Raw genomic sequence first — 15,659 nt, forward strand, 5'->3', positions numbered from 1 at the left:
GGTTCATGTTGCGGCGGGCGGGGATATTGTTGCCTGGCTACAGCGAGTCAAGGTCACGCGTCGCTTTTCGGTTTAGTAGAAATTGCGCGAAAAAAAAATACACGTGATATCTCTCTACACCCCTCCTCCCCCTTGTAAAATTTCGTGATTTTTCCCGACCCCCCCCCCCCCCCTTAGAGCCTCACGTGATTAATGGACGATCCCTAAGGAGCACAAGCCAGAACTGCATTTAACTATCTTGATTTCACCAATGGCCGAGTTGTCGCGCTCGTGTCGTGACAATCTGTGTTTTATTCACAACCCGTAGCATGACTGTGTTATAAGCATTAAGTTGGGTCTACAAATTGTTTCAAATTCAGTATAATCTGAGATACCCCTTCACCCTAAATGAAAGTGCAATACGACTTGTATATGAAGTAAGACTAGCTGTTATTTTTTTACGTTTGTGTTATTTCAGAATGCACAGCATGCCGCAGAGGTTCGCACGCTCCCCTGTGAACACCAGCCCAGAAGGCGGCATGCCCCCGCGACCACCACGTGTGATATCAGTTCAAGGTCAGAATGTGACGGGTGTGTACCTCCAGCAACAAAGGCCGCCCCAGTCGCAAGCATCGCTTGTGAGCATGCAGGGCACTTCTATCCAGCAGCAACAGCTACTGAGGCAGCAGCAGATAACCCAGCATCAGCTACTTCAGAGACAGCTGCAGCAGCAGCAGCAGCAAATGCTTCAACAGCAGCAGGTGATGACTCAGCAGCAGGAACATTTGTTGCAAGATGGGACTCAGAGACCACAGCAGCAACTTATCCTACAGCATCTGGAGGGTAGCAGTCAGCAGCAGGAACCGCCACTGCAAGATGGTGCGCAAAGGCAGCTGCACATGGCCCAGCAGCGACAGTTGTTACTGCAGCAGCAACAGCAGCAGCAGCAACAACAACAACAACAACAGTTACAACAGCAACAACCACATCAACTGGAAGATGCAAGCCACCAAGATGAACAAATCCCAGACAGTCTGCAAAGGCCACCGCAGCATCTGCAGCTGCCCCAGGAGAGGAAAATGTTGCAACCGCAAGTGAGCAGCAGCCAGCCCCAGGAACAGCAGCACAAAGACGGGGTGCAGCGGCAGCAGCTGCACATAGTTCAGCAGCGACAAATTCTTCAACAGCAGCTGCAGGGTAATCCCCAAGAACTGCACGTGCAAGATGATAACCAGAGGCACCTTCAGCAGCTGCAGCTGGCACAGCAGAGGCAGATTTTACAGCAGCAGGGTATCAGCCAGCAACAGGAACAGTTGCAGCAAAATGACAGCATTATACGACAGCGTCAGCAGTTGCAGCTTTCGCAGCGACAGAATCTGCAACAGCAGCAGTCTGAACAAACACAGCAGCAACAGCTCCAGATGGCCCAACAAAGACACCTCTTGCAACAACAACAACAGCAGCAGCAGCAGCAGCAACAGCAACAGCAAAATATCTCTCAACACCAAGACCAGATGCAGTCATTGCAGATAGTGCAGCAAAGGCAGTTATACCAGCAACAACAGGAACAGTTGCAGTCACAGGATAGTGTTCAGAGACAGCAGCAACTGCAATTAGCACAGCAACAGAGACAAATCCTGCAGCAGCAACAGCAGCAGCAGCAACAACAGCAACAACAGCAACAACAGCAACAGCAGGCTTTAAATCAACATCCTGAACAGATACAGGTGCAGGACAGCATGCAGAGGCAACAGTTGCAGATGGTTCAGCAGAGGCAAATGCTTCAGCAACAACAACAGCTTGTGCAGCAGAGGCAGCAGCTGCAGCAACAGTTTGCAGTACATCAGCAGAGACAGCAACTCCTCCAGCAGCAGATAGCCCAGCAACAGCAGCAGCAGCAGCACTTGCCTCAAACGCCTGCTTCACCCATGAGCCATGCTGCACAGCCAAGAAGCCCAGCTGTTCACAGCTCACCCATGGGACACGGTCACACGTTGCCAAACTCTCCATTGCCACCACAGTCGCCCGCTAGTCAGCAGCCACCGAGTTCTCCCATGCTCCAAGGATCATTCTCGCAGATGCCTAGCTCTCCGATGCACCCCAGGAGCCCGATGGTTCACGGATCACCCATGACGGCAAGGGGCAGCAATGGTGTTTCCAGCAGCCCTGCCAATCCTGAAAGGCCCCACAGCACGGAGAATCCCACCACGCCCCGCACTCCACACGCTGTCTACGCTCCCCTCACGCCTCAAGAACAGCCTGCCCCCTCCAAACACGAAAACACGGGTGGCGGAGGAGGGAACCCTCACAACCCCAACAATCCCATCCCCTACCCACCCATGTTCGGTAGGTTCGGGTACTGCAAGCTGGGTCTGCGGGGAGGCTCTCCGATATGGGCGGTGGGCGGGGGACTAGGGCGGGGCAGTCGGCAGCAGAGCAGCACCAGCAAGAGTGAAGGAGGGGGCAGCAGCACTGACAATGTGTCTGGAGTCATCATATCTTCTGTTACCAGCCAAGATGCGGTCAAACCGAACCCTAAAGATCAGTCTGCTGTCGGTGCTGACTACCACGAGTTTGATGGTGAGCGTTCCCACACTCCACCCATGTCGTCTCCTAAACATCTGCAACAACAGTTGAAAGAATCCTTGCTGCAGCGGAAGTCTGTGGACGATGATTTCGTGAACAGGTCACCCAACGAAACTGGTTCTCCAAACGAAGTAGTGGTTTCGGAAGTAGATGGGGAAAACCGCCTGTTGGATCGCCTTGATGATATTGCCAGGAGCCAGTCCGTGGTGTCTCTCGAAGATAACCTCGTGTCTTCCATCAGAGAGGCAAACAGCTGTGATCCGGAGTGTCACAGCGTAGTCGTGCTCACGGACTCTGAGTTTGCGCAACTTTCGAGCTCCCTGGAAGACGCGGTGATTGAGGAGTGCATCGTCTCGTCACCTGGACTTGTCATAGATGTGAAAGGAGACGACATGGTTGGTGCTATGGAAGAAGTTGATGACCAAGATACAGAGATGGTTGTGATGGAAGATGACATCACAAGTGAAAGCAAAGAAGATAGTAACATTGCAGAATATCTCAAACAAGACGGTGACAGTAAAATGGAAGAAGGTACTAGTGACTCAATGCTGGAGAACACAGGTTCAGAGGAACTCACAGTGCACGGCAGTCCACCAAAGAGTGAAGAGTTTTCTTCTACCACCGATGCTCAAGATTTTAGGTATTGTGAAGTGTCTGTTGATGACCAAGGCAAAAACCAAATTGTGCTGGACGAAGCAGAAGGAATTTTGGTTGATTGTTCCACTGGTGCTAGAATTGAAGAGAATTGTGATAAAACACCTCCCAAAAAAGATGATACTTTCAAAAAGGAGAAAGTTGTACGTTCCGGTGTACCTGCAAGAAGTGAAGCTGAAAACGAATTGTTCGGCAGATCGTTGTTGCCACTTGAATTGCCTCCGTCAGCGCAGTTACCACCGTCAAGCATACATCAGGCTAACATTGGAATCCCTGGAGTGCCCCGACCTTCAGTTACATATCCTACATTTCCTAGGCCGCAGTTCGGTTCTCTGAAGGAGGATGTGCAAGACTTGCCTTTCCTTCGGCAACCGGCAAAAGTACCGCAGCCGCAATCCACGACGACCACGTCCGTGTTGAACACGGTCATAGCATCCGTGATGGTCAGTCAGCCTGTCACTTGCTCACATTCGCCTTCTTCTTTGGAATCTGTGGGCACGGTGGCGAGTACTGCTTCAGGTGCGTCTGTGAGTGAAGATGCCTCCGTAAGGCTCACGTCTGGTTCTGTGTACCATCCGCCTCCGGGGAGCTTGTCCATCATCAGGTCCGCGAATGCCAACGCCGTTTCGACCGCCATCAACCTCATGAGCTCTGCCATCGCATCGACCGTGCCGCTGCCCGTAATGCGGCCGATGAGCCCTGCCAGCCTGGTGGCAGATGCGATCAGCGCGGCTCGCTTGCCGTATCCTCCCGGGCTGACGCCCCTGACCACCGCCCAGGGCGGAGTGAGCGTGATAGCAAGTGTGCCGAAACTCACCACCACAGCCACGATGTGTAACCAGGCCGTGACCTTGTCCCAGGTCGCTCAGAATAGTGCGAAAAGCAACTCCGAAGCAGACGGACTAGCATCCGCACAATCTGTGCTGTGCAGGATACTGGAGGACGACTCTCCTGACGCTGCGAAGCCTGTGCCGCCCACGCAAGATGAGTTAGTTTTTTCCTCTTCGTCTTCGACAAGGCCGAGCGTGTTGGAAAATGTTGGCGGGAATGCAGTGCAACATGAAATGCCTGGTCGGTTTCATTTTCCTGGCCAGACGGACGAGGAGGAAGAGGACGATGTACTCATGAGAACGATGACGCAGATATTCCAGGATACACGTCCCAGCGTTGTCACTGCCGTGGACAAAGTTGGTAAAGTTTCACCAAAAAATACTTCGGACTTGACCTTACAATTGAAAACCATGAAGAATCTAAGACAGTTGGATGAGCCTAACAAAGACCAAGATAATGTTACATCTAGGTCTCAGCTTGATGAAATTTTGAACTACTCTGTTGCGAATATGATAGAAAAAATGCAGGCAGACACTACTACAGCAGCTTGTGCATTAGTCAGAAAAGAGTTACCAGAATCTACCCATGCACAAAACACATGGGACAAACCAAGGATCTCCGATGTTCCAATCCAGTTCCCACAGACCTCCAACGTTCAGTCCAATCTAATGTCTTTACTAGATAAGGGTGCAGCCAGAACCACGGAGAAAACATTAACATTGAGCAGCTCGGCATTCGAGAGCAATTTGTCAGCCTCCGGTCCTGGGAGCAGTAATAGCTTGAGGAGCGAAGCTTTAGCTTACGCAGCAACTCATTTCGGTACAACCTTCTCTGCCATCCCATCTGTCGTCATGAGCACGAGAATATCCCAAAACCTGCCAGTGCCCACACCAAGTACTGTCGTCGGTCAGCAGAAAATCGCAGGCAGTAAACCATCGCCGGTCATACAGTCCGTTGCAGTGCCTTCCCCTCAAGTGTGTGGCCCCTCCTGTGTTCAGAAGAGTGTGAACGTGATAACGAGCCAGGCCGGTGGCATGCGGAGGGACGGTGTCGGTCACTCTAGCTCGTCAGACATCTCGTCACGCACTTCAACACCGATGGTATCCTTGGGGGTGTCCGGTGTCATAACTCCCACACAGGCGACAAACCAGGTAAGGTATATTCCAGCCATGTCTGCCCAGCCCTCAACCGTACCGAAACTGCAGGTATCGTCTAGTAGTTTTTACTCCGGGGGAAAATTCATTCCTAGTGAAATTGGGCAGAGGATGTCCACCTCTTTGTATGCACAGTACTCGGATTCTTCTTTCCGAAAATCTGAATCGTACGGAGATGGCGGGCACGCGACTCCCTCGCCGTACGACTTCGTGGGCTCCCCCCCGCACGCCGGCCACGTACCCTACTCCGAGGAGAGATCGAAGGGCAGAGGCGAGCCGAAGCACGAGGGAAACTTCCCCAAGTCCTGCCGGTACGCGGAAACCTCCGCGGCGGCGTCCGGGAGCTCCTCCGCTCCTTCCACGGTCATCTCCCAGTCGGTGTCGACGAGCTCGGTCGTGAAGCTGGAGCCCCAGGACGGCCCGGCGGGCGGGAAGTTCTCCCTGAGCCAGGCGAGGCTGGAGGAGTCGCAGAACGTCCTGCTGAAGCAGCTCCTGCAGAACACGGGCTGCGCGCAGACGCAGCCGCAGCCGCCCCCGCCGGCGCCCTCCCTGGAGGAGCAGCTGGCCAAGCCGTACTCCCTCCTGCCCCCGATCCTGCCCGAGCCGCCGTCTCCCTCCATGTCGCCCCAGGCGGGCGTGAAGCGGGAGCAGCCGGCGCCGCTCGTCCAGATCAAGCAGGAGCCCGGCACCGAGGACTCGCCGGCCCTGTGCGACGTCGAGGTCAAGGACATCAAGCTGGAGATGCCGCAGATCAAGCTGGAGGAGGCCTTGGAGCTGGAGCTGGGCGAGCGGGGCAGCCTGGACCAGGCGGCTCTAGGTGAGGTGTCGTCTCCTTCGTGCTCGTGCGTGTCTGTCTTTTTGATTTTGGCATGACTAATTTGGCCTGCTGGATGCTTTGTAAAACTATTTCGTTCGGTTGAAATTGTATCCTTCTTCCTACTAATATATAAACCTAAAATTTGGGATGTTTGAATGTTTGTTACTCAATCACGTCTCTAATACCGAACAGAATTTGATAAAATTTTAAACGCAGCTAGCTCACATCTTGTATTTAACACATAGGCTACATATAATTATGGAATTCAACCCAAGGTAGTGAAAAAGGGGTAGTTTCAGTTATATGATAAAAAAAAAAATAATAGGAGGTAAGTCATAGACATATAAACAGTGTGTGTCATTTCTCCATGTCTGCAAAGCAGTAACCGCGAAGCCGTGAAGTTATGCTGTTTTGTAACGAATAAAGTAGAGAGTAAGATAAATGAATGCACTTGGAAGTTATTTGTTGCTAGTTTTCATACAATTGTGATTATTCTTATTGTAATTTTTGGTTTAAAATGATTTACCACAGCAAATAAGTGCCTCAGCACTACAGCACTTTAGTTCTTCGACAAACTACACACTTCACGCTGCTGCACATTTCACGCTTCCGCACACCACACACTCTTTTGGAAACCTTTCAAATTTTCTAAAGTTCAAATTTTTAAAAATGTCTTTTTAAGTACTTTTAATTACTTCACATACTTTTGCATGTTTCCATACTTTCACTTTCTTTCCTTTACTTTTCCATTATTTTTCATGTTTTTCATATTTTCATGTAATTTTCCATACTCTGCCATGCGTGCCTCATTAAAGAGAACAAACAGATTTTTAAATATCCTTGACGCTATGCATGTTCTAACATTTTCTTGGCCTATGACTATGAAAAAGAGAAAATAATAAGTGTTGTTAATGGCCATTGTGTGTTTGTTCTACACTTATTAAATCATGTTAATTCTTGCTAACTGTAAGCTATAAATAGTGATGGGTCTGTCCCGGTTTTCGGTTCTCAGCAAATAAACTGGCTTCGAGAAGTGTAAATACAATGGAAAGCTTAACAGTCCAACCTTGCCCCATGAAACTTGAAATTTTTTCAAGATATTTTAAAATGAGCTTTGTTATATGCGCTAATCATTATGTGCTTCACGTTTCAAATGTGCTAAGTTAATTTTGCTATTTCATAAGTAGTTTTTGGTTTTTTATTTACAAGCTGTGGCAGTTCGTTAACTTGCTAAATTATTCTTACATTATTCTTTTTCAAAGTGTGGTATACAGACTGTGCTGATTAAACATATTACTCAAGCACCAAAAATTTGTATCTATGAAATTATTTTAAAGTAGCAAAATATATATATATGATCTTCGACTTTGACTTCTTCTTCGGCGAATACGTGGGTCTTAGAGTTCAATTAAAATTTACAAAATGGTCTTTACACATCCCTACAAAATGGGCATGTTATCTTCATCGGGGTTTTCACCAGCAGTACAGTACAGAACCTACTGAACCTGTGCCAGGCCAAGTTCTAGTACATGGTCATGTCATTCTTATTGAGAATGTTCTAGAAATTCTACAAAAATGCTGGATGCATTAAATAGAAAACATTCAAAACACTCAATGCATTGAGTAATAAAAAAAAATTATTATATCAATCCTTTTGAAATATCGGAGAAAATATATATTGTTTTGTACTGTAGAGTCAGCTAGTGTAAATATTGAAATTATTTAATGTATTTAAATAATATCGGTTTCTCTAGCCTACCTCTCTCAGTTGTAAGAATTGTATCTAGGATCTTGTGTCTGAAAGTCAAAGTAAAGTGTGTCAAAAGTATGTTAAATACTAATATTGTGACTAGACCTTGTAATAACGTGTAAACAAATTCAAATGTAATATTTATATTTGTGTGTAATGTTTGTGAAGACGGTGACAATACACTTTGACATGCACAAAATCACACTTTATATAAATAAACTTAACTAAAATAATTTATTTTAAACTACAGATGGAATTTGTTATTACTCTCAACTTCAAAGCATCTAACAATTCTTTCACTTGAGTGAATTATCTTTACGATCAAATGTTAATTATTTGGATGTTATTTATTTTAACTAACTTCAGTCCGGTAGAGCGCGGACTACTGGGTACGTAACTTGCAGTACCAGTCAACCAAAATAGCAATACGTTCTTCCAATATCAAATTCCATCTATACTAGCTAATATTATCTAGTTCGGGATCGCGATTCCGGAATTTGATTTGTAAATCTAAAGATGAACAAGTTAATCGGTTTTTCTGTACAAAGAATATGCTCTATAAAATAAAAGATTCTAGTTCTGCGAAAAATGTTTGTCTTGTTGAAATTGTAATTCGTTAGGGTACTTCTATATTCAGCGAGTCTTCGGGTGATGGGGTAAGGGACCAAACCTTGCTGCAGGATACGCACGAGACGTGTAGGTTCTCGGAGAATCCTTGGTTCGACTCATCCAGGACTGCAAACTTGGTGTTGCTCCTCCGTTCTCTAGCGTGCGGCAGGAATACGCGCCGTCACGACTACATCCTTCAGACTATGGGCTGAAACTGGGCTGGACTGCGCAACGGTCATCCTTCCCGGGCTCGAACTGCGACTTTTCAATCTTTGACAGGATTCTTCTTTCTTCGGAATTGTAAACGACATTTATTCTTCGTAGTTTCAAAGCAAATTAAAGTCATTTGACGATCTCTTGAACATGGATATTTGTCGACTTCTCTTCTTAAGTAATTATTTAAAATCTTGACCTCTGAGTCTTATCTTCGTCGATTAAAATTATTATTTCCTTCAAAATCTCAGTCAATATTGGCATTAATAACCATTTTCAATCTTCTATAAATATTCAATTCTAAATTAATGTCAAAATCATTGCGTTCTAGCTGTTGTTTTAATCAAGTCTCAATTCGTTCTAAAGAATATTTTTCCCGTTACTAGTAAACGATTTTCTTTCGTTTGTTGATAAAACAAAACTAGTAAAATTATTAACCATTACTGACGTGTTCATCTTTAAATTAATAGTGGTTTCAAAAAAATACTGCTATGCTAGCCTTGACAATATTTTAAAATAAAATTAACATAGAGTAATACATAGACAAAACGATAACCAAAGAAATTTACAGTCTGAATTAATCATAGATTACAAATATAAACATACGGAATAAAATTTAATTAAACAAAATAAATATTAAAGGAAATTAAATATTTACTTTCTATAAAGTGTAAATATTGCCTTTATAGTACATTAAAATTTTTAACGTTTCTGGACTTTTTAGATCGTTCCAAACATTTCCAAAACATTCCAGAAGTTTCCAGAACGTTATGAAAGAAATAGGAACTTTTAAACGTACCATCTGCTCCTTTTAGTCCTTGACCAGGGGGATTTTTTTTTAAATTTCAAACTCTTTTGAAGGAATTTCAACTGTAAACTAGATATTTATTAGGTTGATAAAAGAAGTCTTAAGTTATCCATGTGTTAGAATTTGAAAATCAGACACAGTTAGGGACATGTTGAAACATCTTATTTGTGCCTGATGTTTCTTGTTCGCCACTTGGAGCAACTGAGAGTATGGGCCCAACAGAAGTAGGTACTTATAAGAGTAGGGGTGTATTGAGTATGCTTGTGTTCTCGGAAGAGAGCCGGCTAATACTGCATTAGTTAACTCGTGTCATGCGTTAGAATGTGCATGCGGTGTGTGCATCTGTGCTATCTGCTTCCAAACCAGTGAGCTTACATTATTGTTGTTCTGTTTGTGTGTGTGTGTGTGTCCTCTTCTCAGTCTTGTCCTGCCCATTGGTACCAACCTCTGGCGCTGCTTCAACACACGACACCATTACGCCACTCATGGAATGTCGCAAGACATCATGACTGAAAAGACAGTTAAAAAAATAATACATGCTTCAAAAGGATGAAAATTTTTGTATGACGACATATAAAATTGAAACAAAATCATTTTTTTGTTTCTCCTACAAAATTGCTTTTAAGTGGGTATCAATAAAATATTAATATTTGTGAATTGAAAGAATGTTTTTGTATGGACGTTGGAATGGAGTATTGAGCAGGGGCGCAACAACAAGGGGGGGGGGGGGAAGGGTATTTTGCCCCCCTTCTGAAACCTTGAAGTGGGGGCAAACGGGGACAAAGAAAGTGCTGTGTAATCAATTTTTAGATAATAAAACTGCTTAAATAGCACCATTTTCCACCTTGAAATACAAATTTTCCCGGGGGAGGACCCCCGGACCCCCCACTTCAATAGGGGGGATCGATGATTCTTTATAAAAAGTTATATTGCCCCCCCCCCCTCCTTTTTTTTGGAAATAAGTTGTTGCGCCCCTGGTATTGAGGAATGTTGTTTAAAACTTTTTCTTAATGGTGAAGTGATATTTAAATTCAAGCTTTTTATGGACGTAATACTTGCAATGGTTGTAGTTGAAGAACCATTATTAGGGACAAGATTATATGGTGAATTATGATAAAGGCAAAACAACTGTGAAAATCATGTCAATACATCATATAACCCAGAAGTGCAACCTAATACACCATGAAGCACTGAAATGCAACCAAAAAAGCACAAAATTAATTAGCATATTAAAAAACTGAACTCAGATAACAAAAATTTAATCTTTTAATTTATTAAATTCAATTAATGAAAATGATTTAGAATGGTGTTATTACCAAAATGAATGTATTAAATAGATTGGAATTTTTTTTTTTTTTTTTTTTGCTTTTGTGATATTGCAACTGTACTTCTTAGTAACTAATTTTTACACTGCGACATTGAAACATTTTACAAATGACGTATACTTTATTTGTATTGTTCCCAGCAGTTAGACATGCTTATTAAAAAATTATTATATTGTAAAAGTGAATCATGTGTCAGTCAAAATGTCACTGTTTTGGTGAAGTAAGCATCATTGAACAAGTAAGTGTCATATTTACGAATAAACAGAGATCATAAAACTGAAATCTCTTCTTTTGAAAACGAAATTGGCCTAAAAATAAACCCATAAAATCTTGTCTCTATCAATTATATTTTGAACAATTCAATAGTTTTGCATGAGGCATGAACATGTTTTAAACCTTTGTTTATGGTGATTCAGGGCGTGTCAGATGAAACAGAAATCGTAGACAGGTCCTTCAAATGTGTTAAAATCCAGCAACGACACTAAGCAGCGTGCAGCTGTGTAAACCCTGCTGTGTGCTTTGTGCTAGATCTCAAGAAGTTGAAGCGCAGGCAGTACGCCCAGAAACGACGCCAGAGTCTCGGCAAGGAGACCATTAGTGCAGGAGTCCCGAAGAAACGACAGAGGAAGGTAAACTTGCAATTTTTCTCGCGAGACATCACAGTGATACTGTAGTCTCCAGCACACTGGCTGCATCAGCTGTTCAGTAAACTGGATAATACTTGCACCTTCCCATGAGATGGGAGGCCATTTGGTCTTTATCCACGTCTAATCTACAAGTTTTAGGTGGAATTTCTTGAGGAGAAATGATACAAAACATCTTGCTCACACTCAGATAATAATCTTGGACTGACAGCCGTGATGGTAATGTAGAATGGGGAGCGCGAGATGTTTTTTTTTTGCCGACTGCCTCCTAGCTTGTAAGGGGGGGGGGGGGAGGCTGATGTTTAGAACTTGCGAATCAGTAGTTTTATAAACAAAATGGTGTAAATAAGTTCTAACTACCTTGCTTTTAAATTCTTCAGCGTAGACAAAGGGACATTATCGTAAAGTACAACATGACAAATAAAAGAGCATCAACACTTGGAGGTTTAAAGTATGGATAAAAAAAAAGGTTTAGAAAAACAGGCTCAAGATAGTCAGTATATTATAAGTTGGCTCTTTCCAATCATCCTTCATGTTACGTGAGTACCATGGGTTGTGCTGACTCCGTGCAGAAGTGACATAAGTACCGTCACTTAAGACGAATTATTGAATGAGTGAGTAGCAGCTTTTTGCTGGAATCTCAGTAGTGTGATGGGCTTGAGGCATTGGATGAAATTATTTTTCTAACCTTTAATGATCAATACACATCTATGACTTTAGTGTGACATAAAGGGCGGATGAAACAGACTTCCTGATTAGAAACATCTTCTATTTCCATCTCGTTGCAGGAAGAACGTTTGTTACACTGGTAATAATATTATTAATTGGGTAATTTTTAAGTTTTTTTTAATTTTTTTTTTTTACCTAATTAATAAGTGAAATATCTGAAATGTGTTCTCATGCCCAGTGATTTTTTCCAGTTGAATGGTAGTTTTAAAGTAAACATATATTTCTCTCAAACACGTTTAAAAAAAACTTGCAATCATTGACAGTTGGTGGGTACTTAATGGTAGTAAACAATTTCATTTTTTTAATTGTTTATCATTGTTTGTTGTGCAGGTACAAATTGTGTATTCACGTTAATGTGATATTTCGCTGTTGCATTGCATCCTTTGTGTTGTACTCTCACTGTTGGGATCCCATCATTCAGCTTTTCAAACTTGCATAAAGCTTGCGTCTTATTTGCTGGATAGTAGTTCAATTAACACTTTTAAACATAACTCAGCGTTATTCTTTTCAATAGAATCTATTATGGTCATTTCTCAATGAATAAAATGTTTGTACCTATTAAACAGAAAATATTTTCATTTAAGTAAGGATATAATGGTTGTTGGGAGACTTGGTAAAGTGCAAATATAATTTAATTGGAAGCAAGTATATTAAAATGACCTATCGCAAAACCTAATTAAAATATTGAGTATTATTAACAAAGTGGTAACAGTGTGTGATTTAGATTTGGCTCTCTCATGTATGAATTTTTTGTTTTTTAAATAAAACCTTTTAACATTTTTGCAATGCACAGGAACATGGAACATTAGAACCATTTTCACTGTTACTTAGTATTACAAGAAAGTGGTGCAAATTGCTGGAAAAAACAAAACATAGGTTCTCTTTCTGTTCACATATGAATAATACTGCAGTAGTTTTTGATGTGTATCATCTTAGCTCTCAGTAGATGTCATTTGGTAGAAGTAACTTATTGAATATATTAGAAATCTCTTGGAATGGTGTAACCACGGTGCTACCATCTGCGGTGGATGGCACAAACCAAAGTTGGCAAAGTCAAACTGAAACTTTATAGTATTAACTGTTCAGTGAATTTCAACAAGATGGGCAGTATTTTAATAAACTTCCTTGCCAAGAATCAAGTTCAAAGCCGGGGTTTACCATTTTTTTCGAGTCTTTTTCGCTTTTGTCAAAGTTGTTTCATTATATAGTGTAAAATTTCGGTCTGCAAATCAAATGTTTGAGTAGTCAACATAGCTGCTCTGGCGGCGAATTCTAGCGGCAGGTGAGGAAACTACGTGTGATTCATGTCCAGAAATTTTTGTCGAAATCATAATTTACTAATATTTATCATGCTCGGCTTAATTTTAAAGAAGTACATGTTACATGTCGTGCCGAGTTTCGTATTATAAGTGTATTTGCAACATGAGAACACGTGAATTTCCTCATTACCGAGTTCAGATGTTACACATCAATGGCAAGTGAAGAAAGCCTTGTTGTTGTTGTTGTTGTTGTTGTTGTTGTTGTTGTTGTTGTTGTGGCGCCGGCCCGGCCCCGAGTGAGTGAGTGAGCCTCCACTGGTGATGTGTGCAGGGCTCAAAAGTAGAAGAGGACTATGATAGCTTTGTTGAGAACCTGCAGGTTCAGATGCAACAAAGCCTGCCGCCGCTGCCGGTCATGGAACCGGAGCTCCAGCGGAACCACGGGGTGTGCCCCGTGTTTGGGGCGGGCGACCTCTCCAAGGTCGGCGGCTCGAAGCAGTACAGCACACGTCGGGGCGATCTGGACGGGGAGTACGGCCGGGCCACCTTGCCCCACGTGTCGGACTACTACAACACCCGGCCGTTCGGCGACCTGAAGCCCTTGCCGGTGCCGACTGCCCCCACCACCCAGCGGGGCTTCTACAGCCAGGAGTTCGCCCCCATCAAGCTGGACAGCGAGGGTGAGTGGCACGCCCGGCCCCCTTCACTGCGACACACTGCGGTGCTGAATCCAGAGTTCAGTAACTTGTGCAATGTGTTCGGCTTGCACTGGGAAACTACCTGAGTTATTGCAGAGTCCGTATCAACAGCATCTCGAGGTAGCCTGCCTTGGAAAGTCGTCGGGACTCCGCCGGTCACAAAATCCAGTGATGCCACCGCGATTTTGTGATTAAATCAAGTGTTCAGTGATTTGAAACTTGATTCCACGTGTAATAATAATCTTCATTGCACATTTTGCCACTAATTATGTATGGTTATATGGGCCCAAATATTAAAAAAAAAAGTCACTGGTAGTTATTATGCTGTCAAGTATTGCTATCGGTAGGTCCAGAAGTAGTAGGTATAGAAATGGATTACAATACTGGCTGGAACTTTGCCAGAGCTTTCAATAAATCTACCGTAAAATAAAATTCCATGAAATTTGATATATTTAATTTTTATTTTGATAACTTTTCAACAAGTAAGAAAATTAGCTTGATATGTGCCCATCATACTGACCATGCTAGTCAGAGTTTTTATTATTCCATCTAAATTATTTTTATTACGAAAAAGGTGGAGTAGTTTCTTATTTTAATATTTTGTGTAGTAAATTTAAATAATTGCAAATGGCGTGTGTGTTTATGTATGATTGTTTAGTGTTCATGTTTTGCAAATGTAATATTATTTCATTATGTTATTGATTTCTCATTCTCTCTTAAACACCAGTTTATTTAATTTTGCCCAACGAATTATGTTCATTTAAATGAAACATAAGCTTGTGATTTCTTAAAAGAAAAGCATACAAATAAAAGCAATAATGGAGACCAATGTTGAATGTTGTTGGAGTTTAAGTTCACATGTTTCTCTTCAGAGGGTGCCCTATGCCTTAAGCATTTTACAGTTAACCAAGTTACTGTGTTTTTTAATAGTTGGTCTCACAACAGTTTTAAGGAACTCCAGCACTTGGGTGTAATCTCGGAAACGAACCACCCTCCCCCCCTCCCCTCTGCCTGGAGAACTGGTGACTGCGGTGCTGAAGAGATTCACTCGTGTGAATTTTTTTTTTCTTTTGATTTGAACATCAAATTATAAATGAATGTCAGATATTTTTCGAATCAGTCTTAAACATACAGTGATGTAGTTTTTTTCTTTTCAAATTTCATAGGAGTCAAAGAAAAATTAATGCCAATTATGCAAAATACAGAAGAAATAAAAAGAGATAATCTTATATATAACTATGATAAATAGTGTGGTGTGAAATGCAAAAAAAAAAAAAAAAAAAAAAAAATACAATGCATTTTCTTGAACCATTAAATTTTAAGTTTGAAAGTGTTCTGTTGATTCACCTGATTGTATTTTTAAAAATATAATATTCATGGTAATTTTTAATCTAAATCACAGATTATTTCTTGCATATATAAAGTACCTATGTTTCGAGAAAACAAAGCCAATAATTTCAATGAATCTTGGCTTCATTAAATTTATTCTCTTTTCATTAAAAGTTTTTGTAAAAACGAGTCCAATTTGCTATATCTAGAGACAAGATTTTATGGTTTTATTTTTTAGTTTTTAAAACAAAAGATTTCGGTGTTATGTTTTTAA

The 15,659-nt window shown here is 42.3% G+C and overlaps 1 protein-coding gene across 1 annotated transcript in view; it reads left to right on the top strand.

Moving 5' to 3' along the window:
* Positions 1 to 15,659, top strand: part of LOC134535240 (histone-lysine N-methyltransferase 2D-like) — a 155,848-nt gene that overhangs the window by 109,818 nt on the left and 30,371 nt on the right. Inside the window, 3 exon segments of the mRNA XM_063374310.1 lie at positions 458 to 6,021; positions 11,255 to 11,355; positions 13,690 to 14,038. Coding sequence (XP_063230380.1) covers positions 458 to 6,021; positions 11,255 to 11,355; positions 13,690 to 14,038 — 6,014 coding nt within the window.

Source organism: Bacillus rossius, chromosome 8, assembly GCF_032445375.1.
Source record: "Bacillus rossius redtenbacheri isolate Brsri chromosome 8, Brsri_v3, whole genome shotgun sequence".
In the NCBI taxonomy this organism is placed as follows: Eukaryota; Metazoa; Arthropoda; class Insecta; order Phasmatodea; family Bacillidae; genus Bacillus; species Bacillus rossius.